Source organism: Hibiscus syriacus, unplaced genomic scaffold (genome assembly GCF_006381635.1).
Source record: "Hibiscus syriacus cultivar Baekdansim isolate YM2019G1 unplaced genomic scaffold, ASM638163v2 tig00110747_pilon, whole genome shotgun sequence".
NCBI lineage: Eukaryota > Viridiplantae > Streptophyta > Magnoliopsida > Malvales > Malvaceae > Hibiscus > Hibiscus syriacus.
The window spans coordinates 897,922-921,154 of NW_024062848.1; the positions used below are offsets into that span (position 1 = coordinate 897,922).

The following is a 23,233-nucleotide window of genomic DNA, read 5'->3' on the forward strand; positions in this document are numbered from 1 at the left end:
TCAAATATTTGTGAGAGTTTCTCTCTTTAGTTCTTAAGTGGACTTTATCGACTTATCAAGCTTATGCTTGTGGCGTCACCCCTATCTATGTCACCCTGATACTTCTGGTTCCTATCTCTTTATAGATAGTGGGTCAAAGTCCTTTTTTACCATCCCTTAAAGAAGGAATATAAAGTTTGGGTCTTTGTTCTTTAATATTGGTTCTTCTTTGAGTCTTCTTTGAGATACTACTTTTCATATTCATCTCCATCACCTTCATTCTACTTCCATTACCATACTTCATCATTTCCTTTAAACATATCACCAACTTTTATATATTTTCCGCTGCCATATTTATCTTTCCATTCCATTACTTTCATTTAACCATTTTTTTAGCTTTCTTGTTTGTGCAGGATACTTGTTGCTTTCCTAGATCGAAACAATCAAAGGTACAACCTTGACTTCACCATCCATCCAAGTGAGGCTAGGTTGAACTGTATCATATAGTATAAGAGCTAAGGTGGATTGCAACAAGAACAAGCAAAAGCAACATCCTACCATTCAATAAAAAGAAAATTAAAAAGAGAAGTTTCACATGAGAAACAAATAACAGTGGAGGGAGATCAAAATGAAAATGAGAAAATTGATGTGAGAAACGTTGGAGTCGAAAATGAGAAAGTTGAAAAGATTGAATTTGGGAGCAAAGGGGGAAGTATGTGTGGAAGTGAAAATGAAAAAAGATTCCAAGTGAGGTTGTGGTTAAAAGATATGATGAAGTCTTCTTAACATTTAATCCCCTATCTCTTATCTTTCTAACGCACTTTGAATCGTATCAATATGATATTGGGAGCCCAAGATATGCCCAGATTAATTAAGACAGTGTAGGCTGTAAATAAATACGGGATTTACAACCAAATGAAGACCCATGTTCACACCTGATGCATTTCCACCTTCATGAATCTATTTATGGCGTGTACAATCATACAATGAGGCTAAAAAACTTGTTCACATTCAAGGGAGATGGATGCATTATTTTCAAACTCATTCATCAAATCCAAGTGCATTAAGAGAGGCTATGAGTCACGTTCACACTTAGTGCATGCATTCCAAAGGGGGCCGAACATACAATGAAACATTCCTCCAAATTCATGCAAGGAAATGAACCAACATGTTCACATTAAGAGAGGATGAATTCGGCTATGAAGATGTATTCACTTAAATGGATGAACATTCATTTATTTTATTAGTCCATGAACTTGCATAGGGGACGTACATTGTATCTACTTAAGGATGAACATTCATCCATGAATGTTCAATCATTAAATCTTGTATGTGCATCCTAGACATCTCTTAGGCCTATAAATAACTTTCCATTTCATTTGTAGAAACGAATTCACTTTGTTTAATCAAATATTTGTGAGAGTTTCTCTCTTTAGTTCTTAAGTGAACTTTATCGACTTATCAAGCTTATGCTTGTGGCGTCACCCCTATCTATGTCACCCTGATACTTCTGGTTCCTATCTCTTTATAGATAGTGGGTCAAAGTCCTTTTTTTACCATCCCTTAAAGAAGCAATATAAAGTTTGGGTCTTTGTTCTTTAATATTGGTTCTTCTTTGAGTCTTCTTTGAGATACTACTTTTCATATTCATCTCCATCACCTTCACTCTACTTCCATTACCATACTTCATCATTTCCTTTAAACATATCACCAAATTTATATATTTTCCGCTGCCATATTTATCTTTCCATTCATTACTTTCATTTAACCATTTTTTTAGCTTTTTGTTTGTGCAGGATACTTGTTGCTTTCCTAGATCGAAACAATCAAAGGTACAACCTTGACTTCACCATCCATCCAAGTGAGGCTAGGTTGAACTGTATCATATAGTATAAGAGCTAAGGTGGATTGCAACAAGAACAAGCAAAAGCAACATCCTACCATTCAATAAAAAGAAAATTAAAAAGAGAAGTTTCACATGAGAAACAAATAACAATGGAGGGAGATCAAATGAAAATGAGAGAAAATTGATGTGAGAAACGTTGGAGTCGAAAATGAGAAGTTGAAAAGATTGAATTTGGGAGCAAAGGGGAATTATGTGTGGAAGTGATAATGAAAAGATTCCAAGTGAGGTTGTGGTTAAAAGATATGAAGTCTTCTTAACATTTAATCCCCTATCTCTTATCTTTCTAACGCACTTTGAATCGTATCAATATGATATTGGGAGCCCAAGATATGCCCAGATTAATTAAGACAGTGTAGGCTGTAAATAAATACGGGATTTACAACCAAATGAAGACCCATGTTCACACCTGATGCATTTCCACCTTCATGAATCTATTTATGGCGTGTACAATCATACAATGAGGCTAAAAAACTTGTTCACATTCAAGGGAGATGGATGCATTATTTTCAAACTCATTCATCAAATCCAAGTGCATTAAGAGAGCCTATGAGTCACGTTCACACTTAGTGCATGCATTCCAAAGGGGGTTGAACATACAATGAAACATTCCTCCAAATTCATGCAAGGAAATGAACCAACATGTTCACATTAAGAGAGGATGAATTCGGCTATGAAGATGTATTCACTTAAATGGATGAACATTCATTTATTTTATTAGTCCATGAACTTGCATAGGGGACGTACATTGTATCTACTTAAGGATGAACATTCATCCATGAATGTTCAATCATTAAATCTTGTATGTGCATCCTAGACATCTCTAGGCCTATAAATACTTTCCATTTCATTTGTAGAAACGAATTCACTTTGTTTAATCAAATATTTGTGAGAGTTTCTCTCTTTAGTTCTTAAGTGAACTTATCGACTTATCAAGCTTATGCTTGTGGCGTCACCCCTATCTATGTCACCCTGATACTTCTGGTTCCTATCTCTTTATAGATAGTGGGTCAAAGTCCTTGTTTACCATCCCTTAAAGAAGCAATATAAAGTCTGGGTCTTTGTTCTTTAACATTGGTTCTTCTTTGAGTCTTCTTCGAGATACTACTTTTCATATTCATCTCAATCACCTTCATTCTACTTCCATTACTATACTTCATCATTTCCTTTAAACATATCACCAACTTATATATTTTTTGATGCCATATTTATCTTTCCATTTCATTACTTTCATTTAACCATTTTTTTTAGCTTCTTGTTTGTGCAGGATACTTGTTGCTTTCCTAGATTGAAACAATCAAAGGTACAACCTTGACTTCACCATCCATCCAAGTGAGGCTAGGTTGAACTGTATCATATGGTATCAGAGCTAAGGTGGATTCTAATAAGAACAAGCAAAAGTAACATCCTACCATTCAATAAAAAGAAAATCAAAAAGAGAAGTTTCACATGAGAAACAAATAACAGTGGAGGGAGATCCAAATGAAAATGAGAAAATTGATGTGAGAAATGTTGGAGTCGAAAATGAGAAAGTTGAAAAGATTGAATTTGGGAGCAAAGGGGGAAGTACATGTGGAAGTGAAAATGAAAAGATTCCAAGTGAGGTTGTGGTTAAAAGATATGATGAAGGCTTCTTAACATTTAATCCCCTATCTCTTATCTTTCCAACGCACTTTGAATCGTATCAATATGATATTGGGAGCCCAAGATATGCCCAGATTAATTAAGACAGTGCAGGCTGTAAATAAATACGGGATTTACAACCAAATTAAGAGCCATGTTCACACCTGATGCATTTCCACCTTCATGAATCCATTTATGGCGTGTACAATCATACAATGAGGCTAAAGGACATGATCACATTCAAGGGAGATGGATGCATTATTTTCAAACTCATTCATCAAATCCAAGTGCATTAAGAGAGCCTATGAGTCACGTTCACACTTAGTGCATGCATTCCAAAGGGGGTTGAACATACAATGAAACATTCCTCCAAATTCATGCAAGGAAATGAACCAACACGTTCACATTAAGAGAGGATGAATTCGGCTATGAAGATGTATTCACTTAAATGGATGAACATTCATTTATTTTATTAGTCCATGAACTTGCATAGGGGACGCACATTGTATCTACTTAAGGATGAATATTCATCCATGAATGTTCAATCATTAAATCTTGTATGTGCATCCTAGACATCTCTTAGGCCTATAAATAGCTTTCCATTTCATTTGTAGAAACGAATTCACTTTGTTTAATCAAATATTTGTGAGAGTTTCTCTCTTTAGTTCTTAAGTGGACTTTATCGACTTATCAAGCTTATGCTTGTGGCGTCACCCTGATACTTCTGGTTCCTATCTCTTTATAGATAGTAGGTCAAAGTCCTTTTTTACCATCCTTAAAGAAGCAATATAAAGTTTGGGTCTTTGTTCTTTAAATTGGTTCTCTTTGAGTCTTCTTTGAGATACTACTTTTTCATATTCATCTCCATCACCTTCATTCTACTTCCATTACCATACTTCATCATTTTCTTTAAACATATCACCAACTTTTATATATTTTCTGCTGCCATATTTATCTTTCCATTCCATTACTTTCATTTAACCATTTTTTTAGCTTTCTTGTTTGTGCAGGATACTTGTTGCTTTCCTAGATCGAAACAATCAAAGGTACAACCTTGACTTCACCATCCATCCAAGTGAGGCTAGGTTGAACTGTATCATATAGTATCAGAGCTAAGGTAGATTGCAACAAGAACAAGCAAAAGCAACATCCTACCATTCAATAAAAAGAAAATCAAAAAGAGAAGTGCAAAAAAAAAAAAATCAGCAAGTTAATCCCAACATCAACAAGGGATTCCAAGTGAAGAAAAACTAAAGAAAGGAAACAAAGAAAGCAAAATGCAAAGAGGTGCCAAAGGTGACAAGCAACATCATCATTCCAACTGATCCTAAAGAAGTCTTCAAGACCTTTGATTGTTTCTTCTAGGAAGGTGGTGAGTATCTTTTCATAGTAAGTGAACCTTTCTTTCTTTTTCTTCCTTTTATAAGAACACCCTTCATTATTTAATCTTTTTACCTTTCTATTTTTTCCTCTACACTAACAAATTTTTCAGCTGACGTCCATAGCACTTGAAAGGTCTCGAGTTAGTTCTTTTAAGTACTTTACAAGAGAGGAAAGAGTGGAAAAAGGCTAATCGAGTGTGTGAGATCAAAAGGGGGATTACAAAAGCCAAAGACATATTCTCGAGTGAAACACGAGTGCTTGAGTGGAGTGACATCACAATGGTTTTTTTTGGAGTGACCGTGAGGGTTTTGTTGTGTGAAATTTGGTAAGGTCCTAATTTTCACATTTCAAAGTTTTACTAACAATGTTATTTGATCTTTCCTCTTCCCAAGCAATGGAGAACATTCAACAAAGAGCGAATGCATTTCATACTCGTTGCCATGTAAACGGTAAAGATGGCAAAGTATGTCTTGTAGCCATTGATAGTGGATGTTGTACAAACATTGCAAGCATATACATGGTCAAGAAGTTGGGACTTACAACATTAAAACATCTCTGCCCATACGTTTGGCAAGGATTAAATGAAGATGAAGAGTTTGAAGTCATAGAGCAAGTACTTGTGCCCTTTTCAATTGGGAGATATGAAGATGAAGTCTTTTGTGATATTGCCTCCATTAATTAAAGCCATCTTCTTTTCGGTCGACCTTGGCAGGTTGATAAACGAGCATTGTATGATGGGTTCTCCAATAAATATTCATTCAAACACCAAGGGAGAAAGATCACGTTGGTTCCAATGTGCCCAAATCAAGTCCATGAATGCCAAGAGACCCTTAAGTCACATATAGAGGAATGGGAGAAAACTAAAGCCATGAAGAAAGTTGAAAGAGAAGTTTTACGTGAAAAACAAATAAGAGTGGAGAGAGTTGAACATGCACAAATCAAAGAAGAACATCGTGAGAAAACCAAGACATTTGGAGTTGAAAATGAGAGTGTGATTTTGCGTGAGAAATCCATTGGAGTAATTGAAAATGAGAGTAAAAGCATTGAGAGTGAAGATGAGTGTGTTGTAAAACATGAGAGTGAGATTGAAGAGAGAATTCAAAACAAACATGAGCATGAGAGAAAAGAATGTGAGGAGAAGGAAGTTTTACTTTATACTAATCAATCTTTTCTTCCTATTCTTTAATTTGATTTGCAGGTTATTCCAAAGGCCATACCATTACAAATTGATGAATCACATTTGTCCATTGAAGTTCCAAAGGTTGTAATATTTGGTATTCCAAAGCATGTGCTCTTTGACATTCGAAGTACATTTATTCTATATTCAAAGTTCAAACAACCTTATGAAAGGGAAGTTTCAACGAACCAAATTCCATTCATGAACTTTAATGAATCTTGTACGTTCATTCACATTGTTAATGATGTTTCATGTTCTAACTTATTTCTATTTTACAAAACTTTGAATCATTTGCATGGAAGTGTTCTTGATTGTGATCATCAATTCAAGGAAAAGAAACAAGCATTATCTAACTATTCAAGATTCATAATTTGGAAGGGTACAAAGACTAAAGTTGGCATGCCTTACCTACTTGAAGGATTCAAAGAAATTCATGCATACCCTAATAGGCATAATGATCTTCATTCATCCTTTCTTACACCAACGGATCAATCAATGACAAAACCCTTCGATTTCAGGACAAATCGCTCTAAAGAAGGGGGGATGATGCGATCATGCCAAGGACCAAACTTCTTCAACAAATGATCACTTCATGGACGTTCTACCTTGTTGATTCTAAGGGAGTCTTACCTTATTTTATTATTTATTTACTCATTTATGCATTACATGTCACGTGAATATGTTTATCTTATTCTTAATTTTTGCTTGAATATTATATGCTGTCATTTATATGTATATGTATAATATATGATATTCATGCATGACTTATTAATTCACATCTTTATATAACTCATTCAATGCATATGCATTCATAGTTAACTCATTTGCATTATTAACATAGGTGGAAGCATGCATTCATACTTATCATAGCTCAATTCCTATCTAATTATTTGTTTACATACTTTTCTAGGTTCATTGGATGCTAAGAAAATTAAAGGCAATTGAAGAGTTGGTTGGACAGTTCACGTCATTCAGATTGATCTACATTTTTAACATGTTTCAAGCATTTTTGGGTGATAAAGTCTTCTTAACATTTAATCCCCTATCTCGTAGCTTTCCAACGCATTTTGAAACACATTAATTCGATATCAGGATCTTGAGATATGCCCAGATTACTGAAGACAACGCAGGCTGGAAATTAATACGGGATTTGCAACCATTCATCTCCTTCAAAGGACTTATGCATGGAAGGAATTAATGAAGACTGCATGGACGAAAATATTAAAATGAATCAGACATTTGTGGAGGTGCAAGGATTCATTCAAAGGCTTTTAAATTCATCCATTCATGCATATTCATGCAAGAAGCCAAATAGTCATGTTCACACAAGGGGGAAGAATTTCAGCCAAGATACATTCATGAACATTCATCCATAGAAGACATATCAACAAGTTCACACAAGGTGGGATGAATTCGGCCAAAGGATGTATTCCATTAAAAGATGAACATCCGTTCATCAAAATTCATTCACCTAAGCCATGCTTTGTATCTACTTAAAGTATGAACACTCATCCATGAAGGTTCACTCAAATGTTTTGTATTCACACCATGCACTTAGGCCTATAAATAGCTTTCCATTCATTTGTAAAAGAAACGAATTCACTTTGTTTAATCAAAAATTTGTGAGAGTTTCTTTCTTTAGTTCTTAAGTGAACTTTATCGACTTATCAAGCTTATGCTTGTGGTGTCACCCCTATCTATGTCACCCTGATACTTCTGGTTCCTATCTCTTTATAGATTGTGGGTCAAAGTCCTTGTTTACCATCCCTTAAAGAAGCAATATAAAGTCTGGGTCTTTGTTCTTTAACATTTGTTCTTCTTTTAGTCTTCTTTGAGATACTACTTTTCATATTCATCTCCATCACCTTAATTCTACTTCCATTACCATACTTCATCATTTCCTTTAAACATATCACCAACTTATATATATTTTCCGCTGCCATATTTATCTTTCCATTTCATTACTTTCATTAAACCATTTTTTAGCTTTCTTGTTTGTGCAGGATACTTGTTGCTTTCCTAGATCGAAACAATCAAAGGTACAACCTTGACTTCACCATCCTTCCAAGTGAGGCTAGGTCGAACTGTATCATCTGGTCATTTCCGAGCTTTTATTTCTTGAAAGATCGAAATGATGTATTTATGACTTGCTATCTTGGATGTTTATGGGTGTCATGATGAAGTTTGTTTTTTATTTTTTTGATGAAAGTTTTGAATTTGTCCTCATGAGAGAAGAAAAATGTCTTTAATAAAGATAATATTTAAAGAATTTTTTTAAAGTATCCTCACGAGAGGGAAAATCAAAGTCTTTATTGCACATGATGATGAATGTTTGATGTAAAGATGTAAATTTCATGTAACATGTATGTGTTTGTTGATCTATGTATGATCGATGGTGGGAATGATTGCATGGGGAATCTTCATTCTTTGGTTGCACCGGTGTGCATATTTGCAGATCTAGACTTGTGACAATTTCTTCTTGCCCCAACAAATTTTGACCCTGATGAAATTGCCTTCCTTTGTTTGGACTGGTATAGCAATCCAGTAGAGTTTCCCTCATGATACCATCATCATCACCGCCAGATGGTTTGAAAAGATAATCTATCATTTCAAGCTTCGGATATTTTGTATGCACAGCTGCCCTATAGTGGGAAATCAAAGGCCACTGCCTAGAGTTAAGCACCACATTAATTGATGGGATGTCAGACTGTCCCGAAGAACCATGATACACATATATGCCAAGGATGATAGTTGGAACCTTAGAAACACTTGACTTGAAGATGTTTGCTCAATTGTTGACATTGAATTCAGTCTTCCAAAAGATTTACATTGATTATTAGAAGAAAACTTGTAAGGCACTGATCATTGATCCTAGTTAGAGCCATATATTTTGTCACTCTGTCAAACTCGTCAAGACTCATATATATTAGAATTTTCTTATCAGGTAAAGCACAAAGGAGAAACTGTGGAGCTCCAGGAAATTTGAATGTTCTCAAACATTTGGCAACTTTTTCATCTTTTCATGTGGCTTCTGTCTAGATTTTTCAACTAGGGAAGCTTTTTGCATGATGTTCAGGGCTTTTGTATAACGTTTGCAAGGACACCAAAGAAAAAAGCTCAGTAGGAATATAAGTAGGATGTTTTGGCTGCTAACATTATTGCTTGGACGATCACCAGAACAATGCAACTGTATGTTGTGACAATAGACGAAACAACCATATATAGTGAACTCCACTGTCTCTGCTTCACCACTTTCATTCTTCTCACATTTTTCTGACTCATTGATGTCCGCTCAATTTAATGATGTTGTACTCATGGATGATACGAATCTCCAAAGATGCCCCAATATTCATCATTTCATGGTTCAACATCGATTCTGAGCTTTGTGTCAGAGAACCACGTGTCAACTACCAAGATTTACTCCTAAGATATTGCCTTGTTTAAAAATGTTTTTTTCTTCCTTTTATTTTCAAAATTTTGAAAAATATCAAAAAGAATTTTTAAAAAAGATTGCCTCCTTCTAAGTTTCACAATTGAAACAAATCTTAAAACATGAGTTCATCGAATATCGAAATAATCAAATGTTCTTTTAATCTTTCATAGTTGCGAATCATTTTTAAATATCAAGATTAAAAAGTTGGTTTTAAGGTTAACTGCCTACACTTTGAGGTTTGTTTTATTGATTCATCCTCAGTCATTGTGAAAATTATGACATGTCCCTCTTTCTTTGTTTCGCATTTTAATCAGAGGCGGACAAAATAACACAACTAGCATAGTCAATTGCTAGACATTTTAGAACACTTCTATTTTAGTTCTATGAAATCCTCCATTTGTTCAAGCTTCGTAGGATCCTCTAATGAAGGTAGTGCAGAAATATAGGTCTAAAAGTGAGATTTCTGAGTGCTCGTGTGAAGTTCACTATAACAAGTGTTCCTCACAAGTGTTCTCAACTCCCTTAGCCCATATTCATCGAAAGTTCTTGTTTAGCAAATTTGATTTAATTTACCATGGTCTGGCTAGCTGAATTCAGATTTATTGTACATATATATCTTATATTTGCCTTTGTTTGGCTAGCTGAAGGATTCATTTCATCACAAAGTCTTCGACTTGACAATCACAGTGGAGTAAACACCGAATTACCAAGAACTCGATAAATATCATGGTTTGAATTTAATCTATTCAGAAAGCCAGGGCTTTTTAGTTTCCTCTATAACCAATTACTTTAGCGGAATTGCTCAACTTTATTTTATACCTGTTATAGTCTCGATGTTTGTTGAAGGTAAAAAATCTCATTGTTAGAGTTCAATTCCCAAGCAACTGACCTAAACTAGATTTACCTACTCGACCATTCCATATGTGAAGATCATGATCATCATTGAATGTCATCAACAGAAGTAGAAACCAATTAGCTTTGTAATTTTATGTTTTAGATGCCCCATTTTATTCGCTCCTAACACATACCTGGATGCCAAGCCTCGGATTGACTCTTCATGTGAGAAAACTAGCTAGGTCCCCGTAAGAGAAGGGTGTGTATTCTGGTGTATATTCTGGAGTAGGATTAGGGGTTTTTATTTTGCAAGGGTTCAATCTTGTCATTTGTCAAAGATTTACAACCTCAATTATTAAAAAGCTTTCAATTAAGATGATATTCAAAGAGTTTCAAGATTTAAAATTTGCTCATTGCTCATTTCCTCAAAAGGAAGCATTTTATTTAAAATGTTCTAACATCAAGTGACTTAAAAACATTCAAACGTAAGAAGAAAAAGAAAAACGAGTTCAAACAAGATGGACATGCTTTTGATGAGCACAATAAAAATTCCTGATGGATGCCATAACCCAATCCTGATCAGAATGCCCCATCATTCATCAAATGTCCATGTAATGTAATTGGATCAATGCGACTCTTTTCTTGGATTATTCTATAAGGCTTAGTCCTACGACTGGCTAAGTAGGCTCCCACTATATTGATTTCAGCTTCTTCTTTTACTTGTTCGAATCTTCCTTCTATTCTTAATGTAGTGTCACATGAACGAGAACACTATCATCAAATACTCCATGAAATAATTCTATGTTTTCATGAATGATGCATGTGAAATTTTTTGAATAAATGCAGTGCAGAATGTAAATGCAAAAGGTATCGAATTCCAAAAGTAACCATTCTTAGAAATAGTTCTATTCATCCAAAAGAATTTTCATCTTTACAAGAGAGATCATTCTACGAATGTGGTTTGACCCTTTTATTTAGCTCTATGATCTCAATCATGATCCCAACAACTTTCTATTCTTTCCAGAAATGAATTTGAATCCAGACGGTGAGTAGTTGAGCACAACCTCAAAAGTGACTTCCCTCCAATCTACGGCAATTATTTAAGGATCGGAAGGTCTCTACCAAGATAGTCGGTGCAGGATTTATACCTCTCTCAAATCAGTGAAAGAAATATGCAACAACAACCTCTATGTGGAACAAAGTCTTTAAGAATATCACTAGACCATGTTTAGCCAAAGAAAAGATGTCTAACCTCTTATCTTCATCTATGTGCTCGAGTATCACCTTCTTGAGACAATGCCACGGAAAACTCTCACTTTCTCCCTTTTTTTGGATGTGCTCTAGTATCAAATTTTCACCTCTAATAATAATTTTCACAAGTTTACTTTTGAAGGATTGGACTTTTAGAGGTCTGGAATAAATTCTATCCACCTGGAGGATCTCGAAGTTGAATAGAGTTGTATACTCTTCTATTGTTGGTGTCAAATCTTGTCTGTTGAAAGTGAAGCAGTTGTATACGAGATTCCAGAATCATACCAGAGCTTTAACAAACGATTCATCTATCTTTACATAGAGGAGATGGGTCAGGCCACCATATTTCTTATGGAACTTCTCTTTGGTAGCTAATCTTCAAATCTCCCAAATCTCTATCAGCTCTTGTATATCATTCTGCTTGAAATTGACATTAACTTCTATGGACATTTGTGATACGTAATCCACATGCAAACTGTCTCCTTTTTCCCTCTGTGTTTCTTCAGACCAAACTTGGACAACCAGATTGGGTTCTTCCTTGTTATGAAAACTCTTTTCCATCTTTAATGATCGCTCTTCTACTCTGATGATTACTCGGTTAATCAACATCTTTCTTTTATTTATGATGATCATGCAAATGCCAAATAATAAACAATCAAACATAGAAAAGGTGTCAGTATAAAAAATTCAAATATCAAGCAGATATTAGTGAAAGGTATTTCAACACCTACCCCCATGCTTTTCTACCCTTATTAAGTTAAATCCTACCCAAAACATGCTTTCTACCCCATGCTTTGTTCGAAAGTAAAACCTAACCAAATGTTTTTCTAGTTCACATGCTTTATTCGAAAAATAAAATAAAACAAGTAAAGAAAAGAGGTTTAGTGTCGTTTCTCCTCTGTGTACACTTATTCAGATACCTAACAACGGACAGAGTTTTGGCATTAATTTTATTGGGGTGAGTTACTAGGGCTCACTATATGCGGTATTGAGTTCTAAGAAAAATGTACTCAAATTGTCCATGTTAGTGCCTCCTTAGGTTACCAAACCCTTAATACTGGCCCATTATAGGCTTGTGTGGATCGAGTTCAATTCGAGAGGATACATTCCCTTGCGTCCATACGAAGAAACAATTTATTCATGTAGACATAAGGTATATGAACCCCAAAGGTTACTTGCTAAAACCCTTGCAGAGAAACAATTTATCTCACGTAAGCTAAGCTTTCGCCTCAACTTAAAAGGGACAAAGCTCATAAGTGAGCTTATGGTATTTCAATGCATGTTGTGTGTGAAGAGAAACTCACAATCCTTTAAAAACACGACAAAAGATAAACTCTCACAAGTTCAAAAAATATGTTCAAATCTTTAGACCACTAAAATAAAAAAATAAATTAGTTAAAAATAAAATAATGCATAATATGTTGAAACTCAAAATAAATAAAAGGATCGTAAATTAAATACAATTTAAGTTTGTACTTCCTAAGAATAAAAAAAACGTATAATTGTTTATGGCCTGACTCTCTAATTCCCCAGCGGAGTCGTTAACCTGTCACATCATTTCCCTTGGGGATCTGTTAGACTTGAAAAATTGGTATTCGGGGAAGGCGAAGAAATATAATTTTGAAAACAATTTAATTTTGGAGTCGCCACCAACCTTTAACTTAGGTAAGTCGGAAACCTTAAAAACATGGTCTGCGTTTTACAAAAAAATCATTTTTAAGAGTTCGGGAGTCAATTACGTGTGGGGAAGGATGAGCACCCCACGACGCCCAAATTTTGGTACCTAAACGATTATACGGTGTTTAAATATTGGGAATTACAAACTTGAAAATATATTTAAATTACGATCCTTCTATTCATTTTACTTTTTCAAAAAGTGTCAATTTTCGGATACCGATTGTCCATTTGTGTGAACAATCTTCGGGAATGCACTTCCTTTGTAGTTATGAGACTTTCCCATAGATTCCCCTCATAAAAAGACATTACTTCACATTTTCCCAAAATTAAATAAACTAAACTAAAACAAAATAAAAATGAAAAGAGGTCAAAGATAATCAATATAAATAAACGTAAAGCGAAGAAAATTATTGAATACAAACAAAAACATTTGTGCGAAAAAATCCTCGAAAAGATACATTCCCTTGTAGTTGGGAGATGTCTTCGTAGATTTGCCTCACAATGAAATTTTCTCATTTTCGTATATAGAAAAACATGGTGATTTATAAAAAAACAAGGTGGAAGTAATAATACCAATGAGTAAATAAATAAGGAACCAACATACAAAATTTCTAAACCAACCACCAAGATAAAAAAAATACCATACAAATAAGAAAGTACATGAATAAGACTGAAACATAAATACCAATATACCATAAGTAAGATTGATCACTTGTAAATGTATATGCTAAGGAAAGCAATTTTGTGCAAGTATACACAATCAAATCAAGTAATATAGGGTATGTGAGTTATCGTCTCCTCAAGGATTGGTCTTTTCTTTCAAGTTTCACCACAACTAGAACTAGTTGTCACAAGCTAATTCCTGAAGTCTTGTCAAACTAGAAAACTATTAGTAATAAAATAAAGCAAGAAAATATTATAAAGTATGGTTGCAGAAAAGTTTGATCGAGGCAAAATAATTATGCAAACTAATTAAATAAACAAAGCAAAGACAAGTATTGATTTAAATATATTCAAAACAACCTCACATATTCAGACTTTTCATATAGCACTCATGCTAATCTTTTGTTATGACAAGCAATTATTCTAAGTCTAGAATGAATTGTTATGATATGCTTAAGCTACCCGACAAGATTACTCACTACTAGAAAAAACCCCCTTTAATGACACTCATTGCGTGTCATCTATAGGTGCAGATGACACACAAATACGCGTCATTGAAGCCACCGACATAAATCTCGGATGACATGCAATTTTTTGTCATAGATCTATGACGGGTATTTATGACACTCATTTATGACACACATTTATGACGCTCATTGAGCGTCATTGAAGCCCCTGTCATAAATGAAGATGACACACATTTGTGTGGCATAAATTTATGACATGCATGTATGACTTACATTGAGTGTCATTGAAGCCCCCGTCATAAATGAAGTTGACACACAGTTGTGTGTCATAAATTTAAGACACGCATGTATGACTTACATGTGTCATTGAAGCACACGTCATTAAAAAAGATGACACACATTCGTGTGTCGTGGTTGTATTTCTTAATTATATATATATATTGCAGATTGACAAATAATCAAACTAAATCACATTTAATGCCTTATAATACTAAATATATATATCATATTATATATAAGCAATCCATTTGCATACAATATATTCACATTAAGTTATAAAAAATATTGTAATCATATGTAGATACAAAATATCACGGCATAATAAAGTATTCCATATAAGATACCCATTCTTTGCGAATATCATCAATGTTATCATCTGTGTATTCTTCCTTCCCATCGCCAACCTAAGTAAAAAAATATGAAATAACTATATAATTTATACTTATTTAAAGTGAAGTACATAACTATCAAAGAGTACTAAAATGACCAATTTTACATATGCATTCTTTAAAGCATATGTAAAAATTAATTTTACACATTTAATTAGTAAAACTTCCCATATAAATTATATACATTATCACGACACGAATTCATAGTTTTCAGTCTTGCTAACAAGTACTTGCCTTAATTTGTTTAGAATAGCATCCTACTTCAAGTCTATATGATAGTTGTATGACTAATGTGTATGTATGATCTGACAGATGTGTATCAGAAAAGTTTGCTTACATTCTTATTGACCAGCACTTCAAGTTCATTCTTGACTATCTCTTTCATGGACTTACAAACATAATATCCACACTCGGTACCTCCCAACTGACGGGGACACTACAAACAGTTTACAATAAATGATTAGTCCAAATGAAAGATGCAATTTAAACAAGGAATGATCGATCGAAGTCCTCACCAAAATATTGATCCAATTGAGGCTAACCCTTTTGTTAGATCCACTCTGAGCAGTGTACAATTTCATTGCCCTATAAAAATTAATGAAATATATCAAAGAATATACTATAATGTTTCGACAATTTATGTTACTTACATATCAATAATCTGCTTCAACTGCTGATGGACATTGGTGGGCCCCAAGGAATCAAGATAATAATAACTTGTTCCTTTCATATCTATCACCGCCAACACCCAATGTCTTCTATAAAAACCAAAAACCAAATTAACTTACTAAAATATATTGATAATCAAATGAAAAATCAAATGAAAAAACAAACCTGGGATTAAATGGCACTAGGACGATGTCATTGTCCTTTCTTAGAGACAATCGATATGCAACGCTTCGAATTTCCTCATTACTATTTTTGAATTTTTCCTTACGTCTTGATGGCGAGATTGCATACGGGCTCATAAAGAAAATTACATGATCTCTTTTTGGCCCATTCTTGATTTCCTCAAACAAGTACCTATAAATTAACATACAAAAACTAAAATGATTAAATATATTGTGTTTTACTAAAATTAAAATTAAGCACTTACATTATATAACAAGTAATCGCAGAACCAATCATCTCATCCACAGTAAAAACCACTTCAAAATCTTCCCAAGTTATGTACGTGAAACTCTCATACTTTAACATATCGCCCTCACATTGCACTTTCACGGACTCCACATTTTTAATTTGTATATCAACCGTACGTGCAAACACTTTCAAAACACGGTTGCTTTCAACTCTTAGCCTTGTCCTCATTTGTGCTCTAGTCTTCCTCCTTTGTGGTATTCCCTCCTCCTTTTCTTTATTTTCCCCCTCTTCAGTGTCCCTTGTCTTTTCCCCTCTTTCTTTTTCCTTTGCGGTGTCCCTTCCCCTTTCCCCTCTTCCTTTTTTTTCTGTCTTTGGTGTCCCTTCTCCTTTTCTCCTCTCCCTTTTCAACAAGTTCTCTTTGTCATTTTTTTTCCTTTCTTACTATCTACTTCATATTCATTCACACATTTCTTTCCTATAAACGCCAACACTTTTTCCTACAAAAAAATATAAAGAAATCATTTAAATTAAACCTATATAATTTCTTTAAATAAATGAAAATATTACCAAATCAGAGCATCGAATGACTAGATGTCTAGGCCACTTCACTAGGAACCCCACTGCATATTTAACCTTGTAAATGAACTCCTCATATAGTGAAAACGGTAGTAAAGCGTCTCCTTGCACACTCATTTCCATCATTACTTCAATGTTTTCACCTGTTATATAAAGTTAAAACTAAGATCCAATATTCTAAAAAAGAAAAAAGAAAACTGATATTTTTTGTAATACCTGATAGATCATTGTGCTTCACTATCGTTCCTTTGGCAACTATATTGGAGGCAATATCAATCGCAAGATAACAGAAAATATTCTACAAATATATAATATTAGTTGTAGTCAAGACTTACATTTAATTCATACTATAATTTAAAAAGACTTACAAGTAATTCCTCGGGTGGGTTGACTTCAAAATCCTGCTTTGTCCCACCCTTGGCAACTTACGCCTTCAGAAGCATGATTTATCCCTTTTTGTAGTTTCTCTATTGCACCTTCAATTTGGTTGAACCTTTTGTCAATCTTTTTCTTCTCACCATCTAAGTAGTTCTTCACGGTCTTGGGTAAGTAAAACTATTGGTGTGGCCTTACAAATTTGCCAATCCCTTGTACACGCCCACGTTGTTCTTGGGTACCTAGGGCTTGGGTAAGAATGTCATTTGTTCCACAAGTGACCTCCCTAAAGTTTCTGAGTTTTTCATTTCTTCCTATAGTGAAAGCAAATATTCATATTCAAAAAAATCAAAGGATTAAAGCTCATATGGGTTTAAGTTCTAGCATTGTAAATATTGTTGTTGTTGTATTTTTTCCTAGTACCAATTATTCATCACTGTAATAAAAACTCGATCGAATTCAAGCAAAAACCCAAGGCATATCATTGTCCTATTATGAGGAGGAAAAAGTCTATAATTAGTGTGTTTCCTTTTTATTATCATTTTTTAATTTATTCCTCGGGGAGATCACATTATTTTATTTGTCGTTTGCTCTTTGGAAATTTGGTGTCACAAGCACATAATGTAGTCAAAGTCCTAGATATCAATTAGTCAAAGTATAACTGATCGTGGTACATATGGACATTAGGTAAAACTCTTTTATAACATGCCTCCTAACTAATTCGAAATTAAAAGGACCACAAATGCTTGTCCTATATTCTTATGTGCACAAAGCTATAGTCAAAGACAACTGAAAAATAATTGGTGGGTAAAACTATTTCCATTTCGACATTGAATATTTAAGTGGGGTAGTGACCGGTTAACTTGGCCAAATATGAGGCTTATTAGATAAAATTGCACGAAAAATAACAAAGATGTCCAAATAAACAAAAGTTAAAAGTAGAAGAAATATGAGGCTTATTAGAGAACATTATTAACGATCGAATTAACACCAATCATAATAATGAATGGACCATAATTTATTTTAACCTACAAATTAGGGGTCAAGTGATATTTACTTAAGAAATTAAGCCAAATTCATTAAGTCATTCTAAATTAAGGACCAAATTAAAAAGAGCTTAAACTTCTAGGAGCTAATTAAAAAGAATTAGAAATATGAGGTTAAATTTAACTTGTTTTCCTCTAATGCCAATGAAGGGCGGAAACTGTAGAAGAACAAGCTTAGAGTCAATTTAACTTTGGTGAGGTCGAAAGGTCGGTTTTGTCAAATAAAGTACCCTTTCATTAATTTCATTAATTGTTATTATTTTCATCTATCGAAAATTTTATCTAAATATAAAAGTCAAAGAATGCAGTTTACTGAATTATTTTCTAGAATTGATGCAGTTGATGCTACCACCATCAAACGTGTAGCAAGTATGGAAATAAATAAAATAGTTTGAAATAAGCAGACATATATATACTAACTTGGTGCTATAACAATAAGATGAAAATAAATAAAGTAGGAATGTTCACAGGAACTTACCATTTTATCAACAACAATCTGGACATTCGGGTCATAACCTTCTTTTTTCATTTGTCTTGCCTTTTTCCACAACAATGCTCTATCAATCTCGTCTTCCTCATTTCCCGTTTCTTGCATCTAAATTAAAAAGAATAACAACAATGAATTAACATAAAAAGATGCATATCTATACTATTCAATTAATTTAATACATACAATCTCAAGAGTTAGTCCAGCATATCCTTTTCTACTCAACCGATGATTGTATATGTGCTGTCCACGCATTTTTTAGCTTTCTGACTTGTTTCCTGCATTTGAAACATTAAAACAGTCAAGACTGGTTTCTAAAACTAATATATAACAAATACAAACACGAAAAGTTTAACTAACCTCCCACTTCTTTGAAAGTCTTTGCAATACAAAAACCTTTCAGTCATCTATCTTCAAATAAGGATACATATCTGAAGGGTTGAGCAGATTTGCATTAGGGTCATTCTTAAACTTCTCAATGAATTTCTTATACAGATAATGCTTAAAGCTCTTTCACTTTGTCCCAATGGATTGAAGGGTATTCTTCCGACTCCTTGGATCAAGTTCAAAATTCATCTGAAACATAAAGCATTAATTAATAAATATTATTTTTAACAAAAAAATTGGAAGTTAAGATCAGATGTTAGACTTACCAAAATGTATTGCCATAAGTCTTCTTTTTTTTCCTGTTCAACATCTCTTCAAGTGGCATAAGTGATAGGCACCATTGATCTTGCTATCATGCCCTCAAAGGAAGCAAGTTTCTTTGCTTCAACACCAATCGGAACACCCTTTTTACTGTAAGTAACAATAACTTTTCCTTTAGTAGTTTTTCTCTTTATTGTCAGACCTCTTTGTTTAGAGTCTTCATCATGACTCGAAGACTGATCTGATTCCATGGTACCAAGTAGAACCTATTTCAACATGATTCAAATAAAAAAGTTAGTAAAATGCTATTTCTTGCAGTTAGGACAGAATTAATAACATACAAATGTTGAAATAAAAACATACCAAAAAGTAAAGATTTTATTTTGCACACAATATTTTAAACTAATATGCCCTCGCCATCCGGGTGTGTACACAAGAAATCATCATCAAGTTCTACTAAAGGGGAGTCTTGTGAAAAATCAAAAGTAGCATGGTTTTCCAACATATCATCAGTTTCACCATTTGCTCTATTCTTGTACATCTTATGTGGTATGAAGCCTACAACTGAAAAATTCGCATCTTGTTGATCTTGAATATAAAAAACTTGTTTGGCTTGACTAGCTAATATGAAGCGTTCAGATTGCTGATCAAGCCTAGCAAAGTTAACCACTGCGAATCCAAAATCAACTTTTTTTATTCCACGACTATCAACCCAATCACACATGAAAACAAGAACAGTGAATATGTGATAATCAAGATCCCATATCTCATGTGTACGACCATAATAAGTAATAGCACCATACACGGGATTGGAGTCTTTTGTACTAGCAATCTGCATAGCATATGCAACTAGAGATACTCCACTACATTGAGTTGTTTTTTATTCATCTCGAGATGTTGTATGGATCCGCTACTCATTTATGGAAAAACCGTTATATTTCTTCACAGCAAAACTTGGCCCTTTGGCCAACTAACGAACACTCTAACAAATGTCTTCCCCATTAGCCAAATATGTATCAACCTTGGTCTTAAGCCAACTAATAAATGTCCGACTGTGCTGAGTCTGCAACCATTTACTATTTCGAGAGGCACGGGGGTTATGATCCTTCAATTCCAACATATGTTTCCTAAATAATATTAGAAGTTAGAATCATATTAGAAGTTAGAAAGTTTAATGCATTACATAGAGTATAAACAAGACACAGTGGTTCTTACTCTATATACGACTCCACATCAGAAGTGTTTCGTAATACATAAAGATGAGCTTCATCAAGTAGCTTAGCATCTACAACCTCGACTGTACCCCGTGATAAAGGTTTGTCGGTGCGAATTCTTTCATCAGCACGTTTATGAGGATTGCAAATTGATTTCATGTTTTTAAGTAGTCTGAGCAAAATTCCAGGGCTTCCTCTGCCCACATAATATTCTGCAATGCAACCTTCGGGTCGATGATGATTCTGTACATAGCCTTTGAGGGTTTTCATGTATCTCTCAAATGGATACATCCACCTAAAATGAACTGAGCCACATAACCTCACCTCTCTAACTAAATGCACCATCAAGTGAATCATGACATCGAAAAACGAAGGAGGAAAATACTTCTCTAACAAACACAAAGTTAATACGATGTCACTTTGCAACTTGCCTAGCTTATTAACATCAACGACTTCACTACACAACACGTTAAAAAAATGACACAAACCTATGATCGTTTTCCTCACTTTCACATGTAACACCCCCTTTATTGCAAAAGGGAGAAGTTGTTGCATCAGTACATGACAATCATTAGACTTCAAACTATTCATCTTTGATACATCATCAGACACGAAATTCTTGAAATTCGAATAATACCCATCAGGCACTTTTATGGTAGACAGGGTCTCGTAAAACCGGTGTTTCTCCGAGGTATTCAATGTGTAGCATGCAGGCGGAAGCCAAGTACGATTACCTCTTGGTTGAGTTTGTAATTCAGGCTTATTGCCCATCTCTTCAAGATCTTGTTGTGCTCTGAACCCATTCTTCGTCTTGCCAGGCAAATTCAACAATGTCCCATAAACACTCTCACACACATTTTACTCTATGTGCATAACATCTAACTGATGACGAACGAGTAACTTCTCTCAATATTCAAGTTCAAAAAAATTGATTTGATGTGCCAAAATTTAGCTCTCTCATCGATGCTTTCTTTTTCCTTCTTTGACGTTGTCTTCTTACCCCATGAAGTCTCAAACCCCGTCAGATAGTCATAAATCTCTTCACCTGATATGGTTGTTTTATAGCATCATCCTCCTCTTGTTGATTGTTGAAATCTTTTTTTCTTTTATGAAGAGGATGCTGAAGTGGCAGGAATCTTCTATGACCAAGAAAGCATACTTTCTTTAAATTTGGCAACCACTGTGAACAAGTATTCTCTGAACATATTAGACACGCATAATAACTTTTGGAAACACGCCCCAAAAGATTACCATAAGCAGGAAAGTCATTTATAGTCCAAATTAATATTGCTCTTAGATTGAAGTATTCTTTCTTATAAGCATCATATGTCTTCACGCCAGTTTCCCACAAGAGTTTTAGATATGCTATCAATAGTGCCAAGTAGACATCAATATTGTTACCAGGTTGTTTTGGACCTGATATCAATAGAGTCAACATCATGAATTTTCTTGTCATGCACAAATAAGAGGGTAGATTATAAGTTATTAAGATAACCGACCAACAACTATGCTTTGAACTTAATGACTTGTGAGGATTGATACAATCAGCGGACAAAGCTAATCTAAGATTCTGTTTTTCTTCTCCGAATTCTTTCCACATTCTATCAACAAGGTTCCAAGAGGGGGAGTCGCGATGATGACTTATCATAATGTTATTAGCCCAACTTGTGCATGCCAAGTTAAGTCATGTGTCATTTCTGGTGACGAAAACATTCTCCTAAATCTGGGGATGGGAGAAAAATACCACAAAAATTTCGAAGGTATGTTTTTTGTATTCTCCTTCCAACGAGATGTGCCACAAGTTGGATATTTAGAAGCATCCTTATGTTCTTTCCAGAATAGAACACAATCGTTTTCACATGCATGAATTTTTTTCATATTATAGACCTACTCCTTTTAGCAATTTCTTGGCATCTTATAGGGAGTTAGGTATTGTATTGTTTAATGGCAAGACATCTTTTAGGGCACCTAATAATACTTCAAAACTAGCATCAGACCACCCAAATTTACCCTTGATATGTTAGAATTTCAATAATCCACTAAGTGCATTATACTTTGACCCTACGTAAAGTGGCTTCTCACATTCTTCAAGAAGTGACTTCAATGAATCCAGTTCTTTTTCTACATCTCTGAAGGCATCATGTACCATATCTCTTGTATAATCAAAGTCGGGAGGAATAGATTTGTTAGGGCATCTAGAATCAAGCTCGGGATGTCTTTCTCCATTGAAAGACCAAAACCTTATAACTTTCATCAAAGCCAGAGGCAAACAGATGATAACGCACGGTCTGAATTGAGTGGTGCCACAAATTGATAAAATGTATACAAGGACATTGAATAAGATCTGAATTTGGATCATTACTCTGTACAAACTCTAGAAAGGTGTTTACACCCACTTCATATGCATCAGATAACCTATAAGACAAAATCCATGATTTATCCATCGACCATTACTTACCAACCTAAATAATTATAAAGTATTAGAAAAACTACAACTTTATAACTGATGATTGATGAAATATTTATGTAAGATATGAAGAACAAAATGTTTACCCCAAATTACCGAGTACAAAGTAACACTAACAAATTCATTTTGTACTATGCTATAGAACAATGTTCAAGGGTTATGACCCATTCATAAAATCTAAAAAACCCAATCGAAACTGGAATAAACCCTAACAATGTTAGATAAATTATTTGAAAACCCAATTGAAAATAAGGAAAGCCATAATTATTCGATTCACAAAAA

The 23,233-nt window shown here is 34.2% G+C and overlaps 1 protein-coding gene across 1 annotated transcript; it reads right to left on the minus strand.

Moving 5' to 3' along the window:
- Positions 1-19,135: 19,135 nt before the first annotated feature.
- LOC120139466 lies at positions 19,136-22,738 on the minus strand. Its single transcript, XM_039154667.1, has 8 exons — positions 22,567-22,738; positions 21,530-21,900; positions 20,973-21,294; positions 20,486-20,873; positions 20,292-20,397; positions 19,875-20,102; positions 19,348-19,536; positions 19,136-19,198 (listed from the first exon to the last, which is right to left on the minus strand). The coding sequence occupies exons 1-8, from the start codon at positions 22,736-22,738 to the stop codon at positions 19,136-19,138; spliced, it is 1,839 nt and encodes a 612-aa protein (XP_039010598.1).
- Positions 22,739-23,233: the final 495 nt, after the last annotated feature.

Excerpts from the sequence above, each read along its gene's own strand:
- LOC120139466 (XM_039154667.1), bottom strand. The coding sequence starts at position 22,738 with ATGAAAGTTATAAGGTTTTGGTCTTTCAATGGAGAAAGACATCCCGAG. Across the intron at positions 21,295-21,529 it reads CTATAAAACAACCATATCAG|ACGAAGAATGGGTTCAGAGC; the intron begins GTGAAGAGATTT and ends TTGCCTGGCAAG. Across the intron at positions 20,103-20,291 it reads TTAGTTGGCTTAAGACCAAG|ATTGCTAGTACAAAAGACTC; the intron begins GTTGATACATAT and ends TATGCTATGCAG.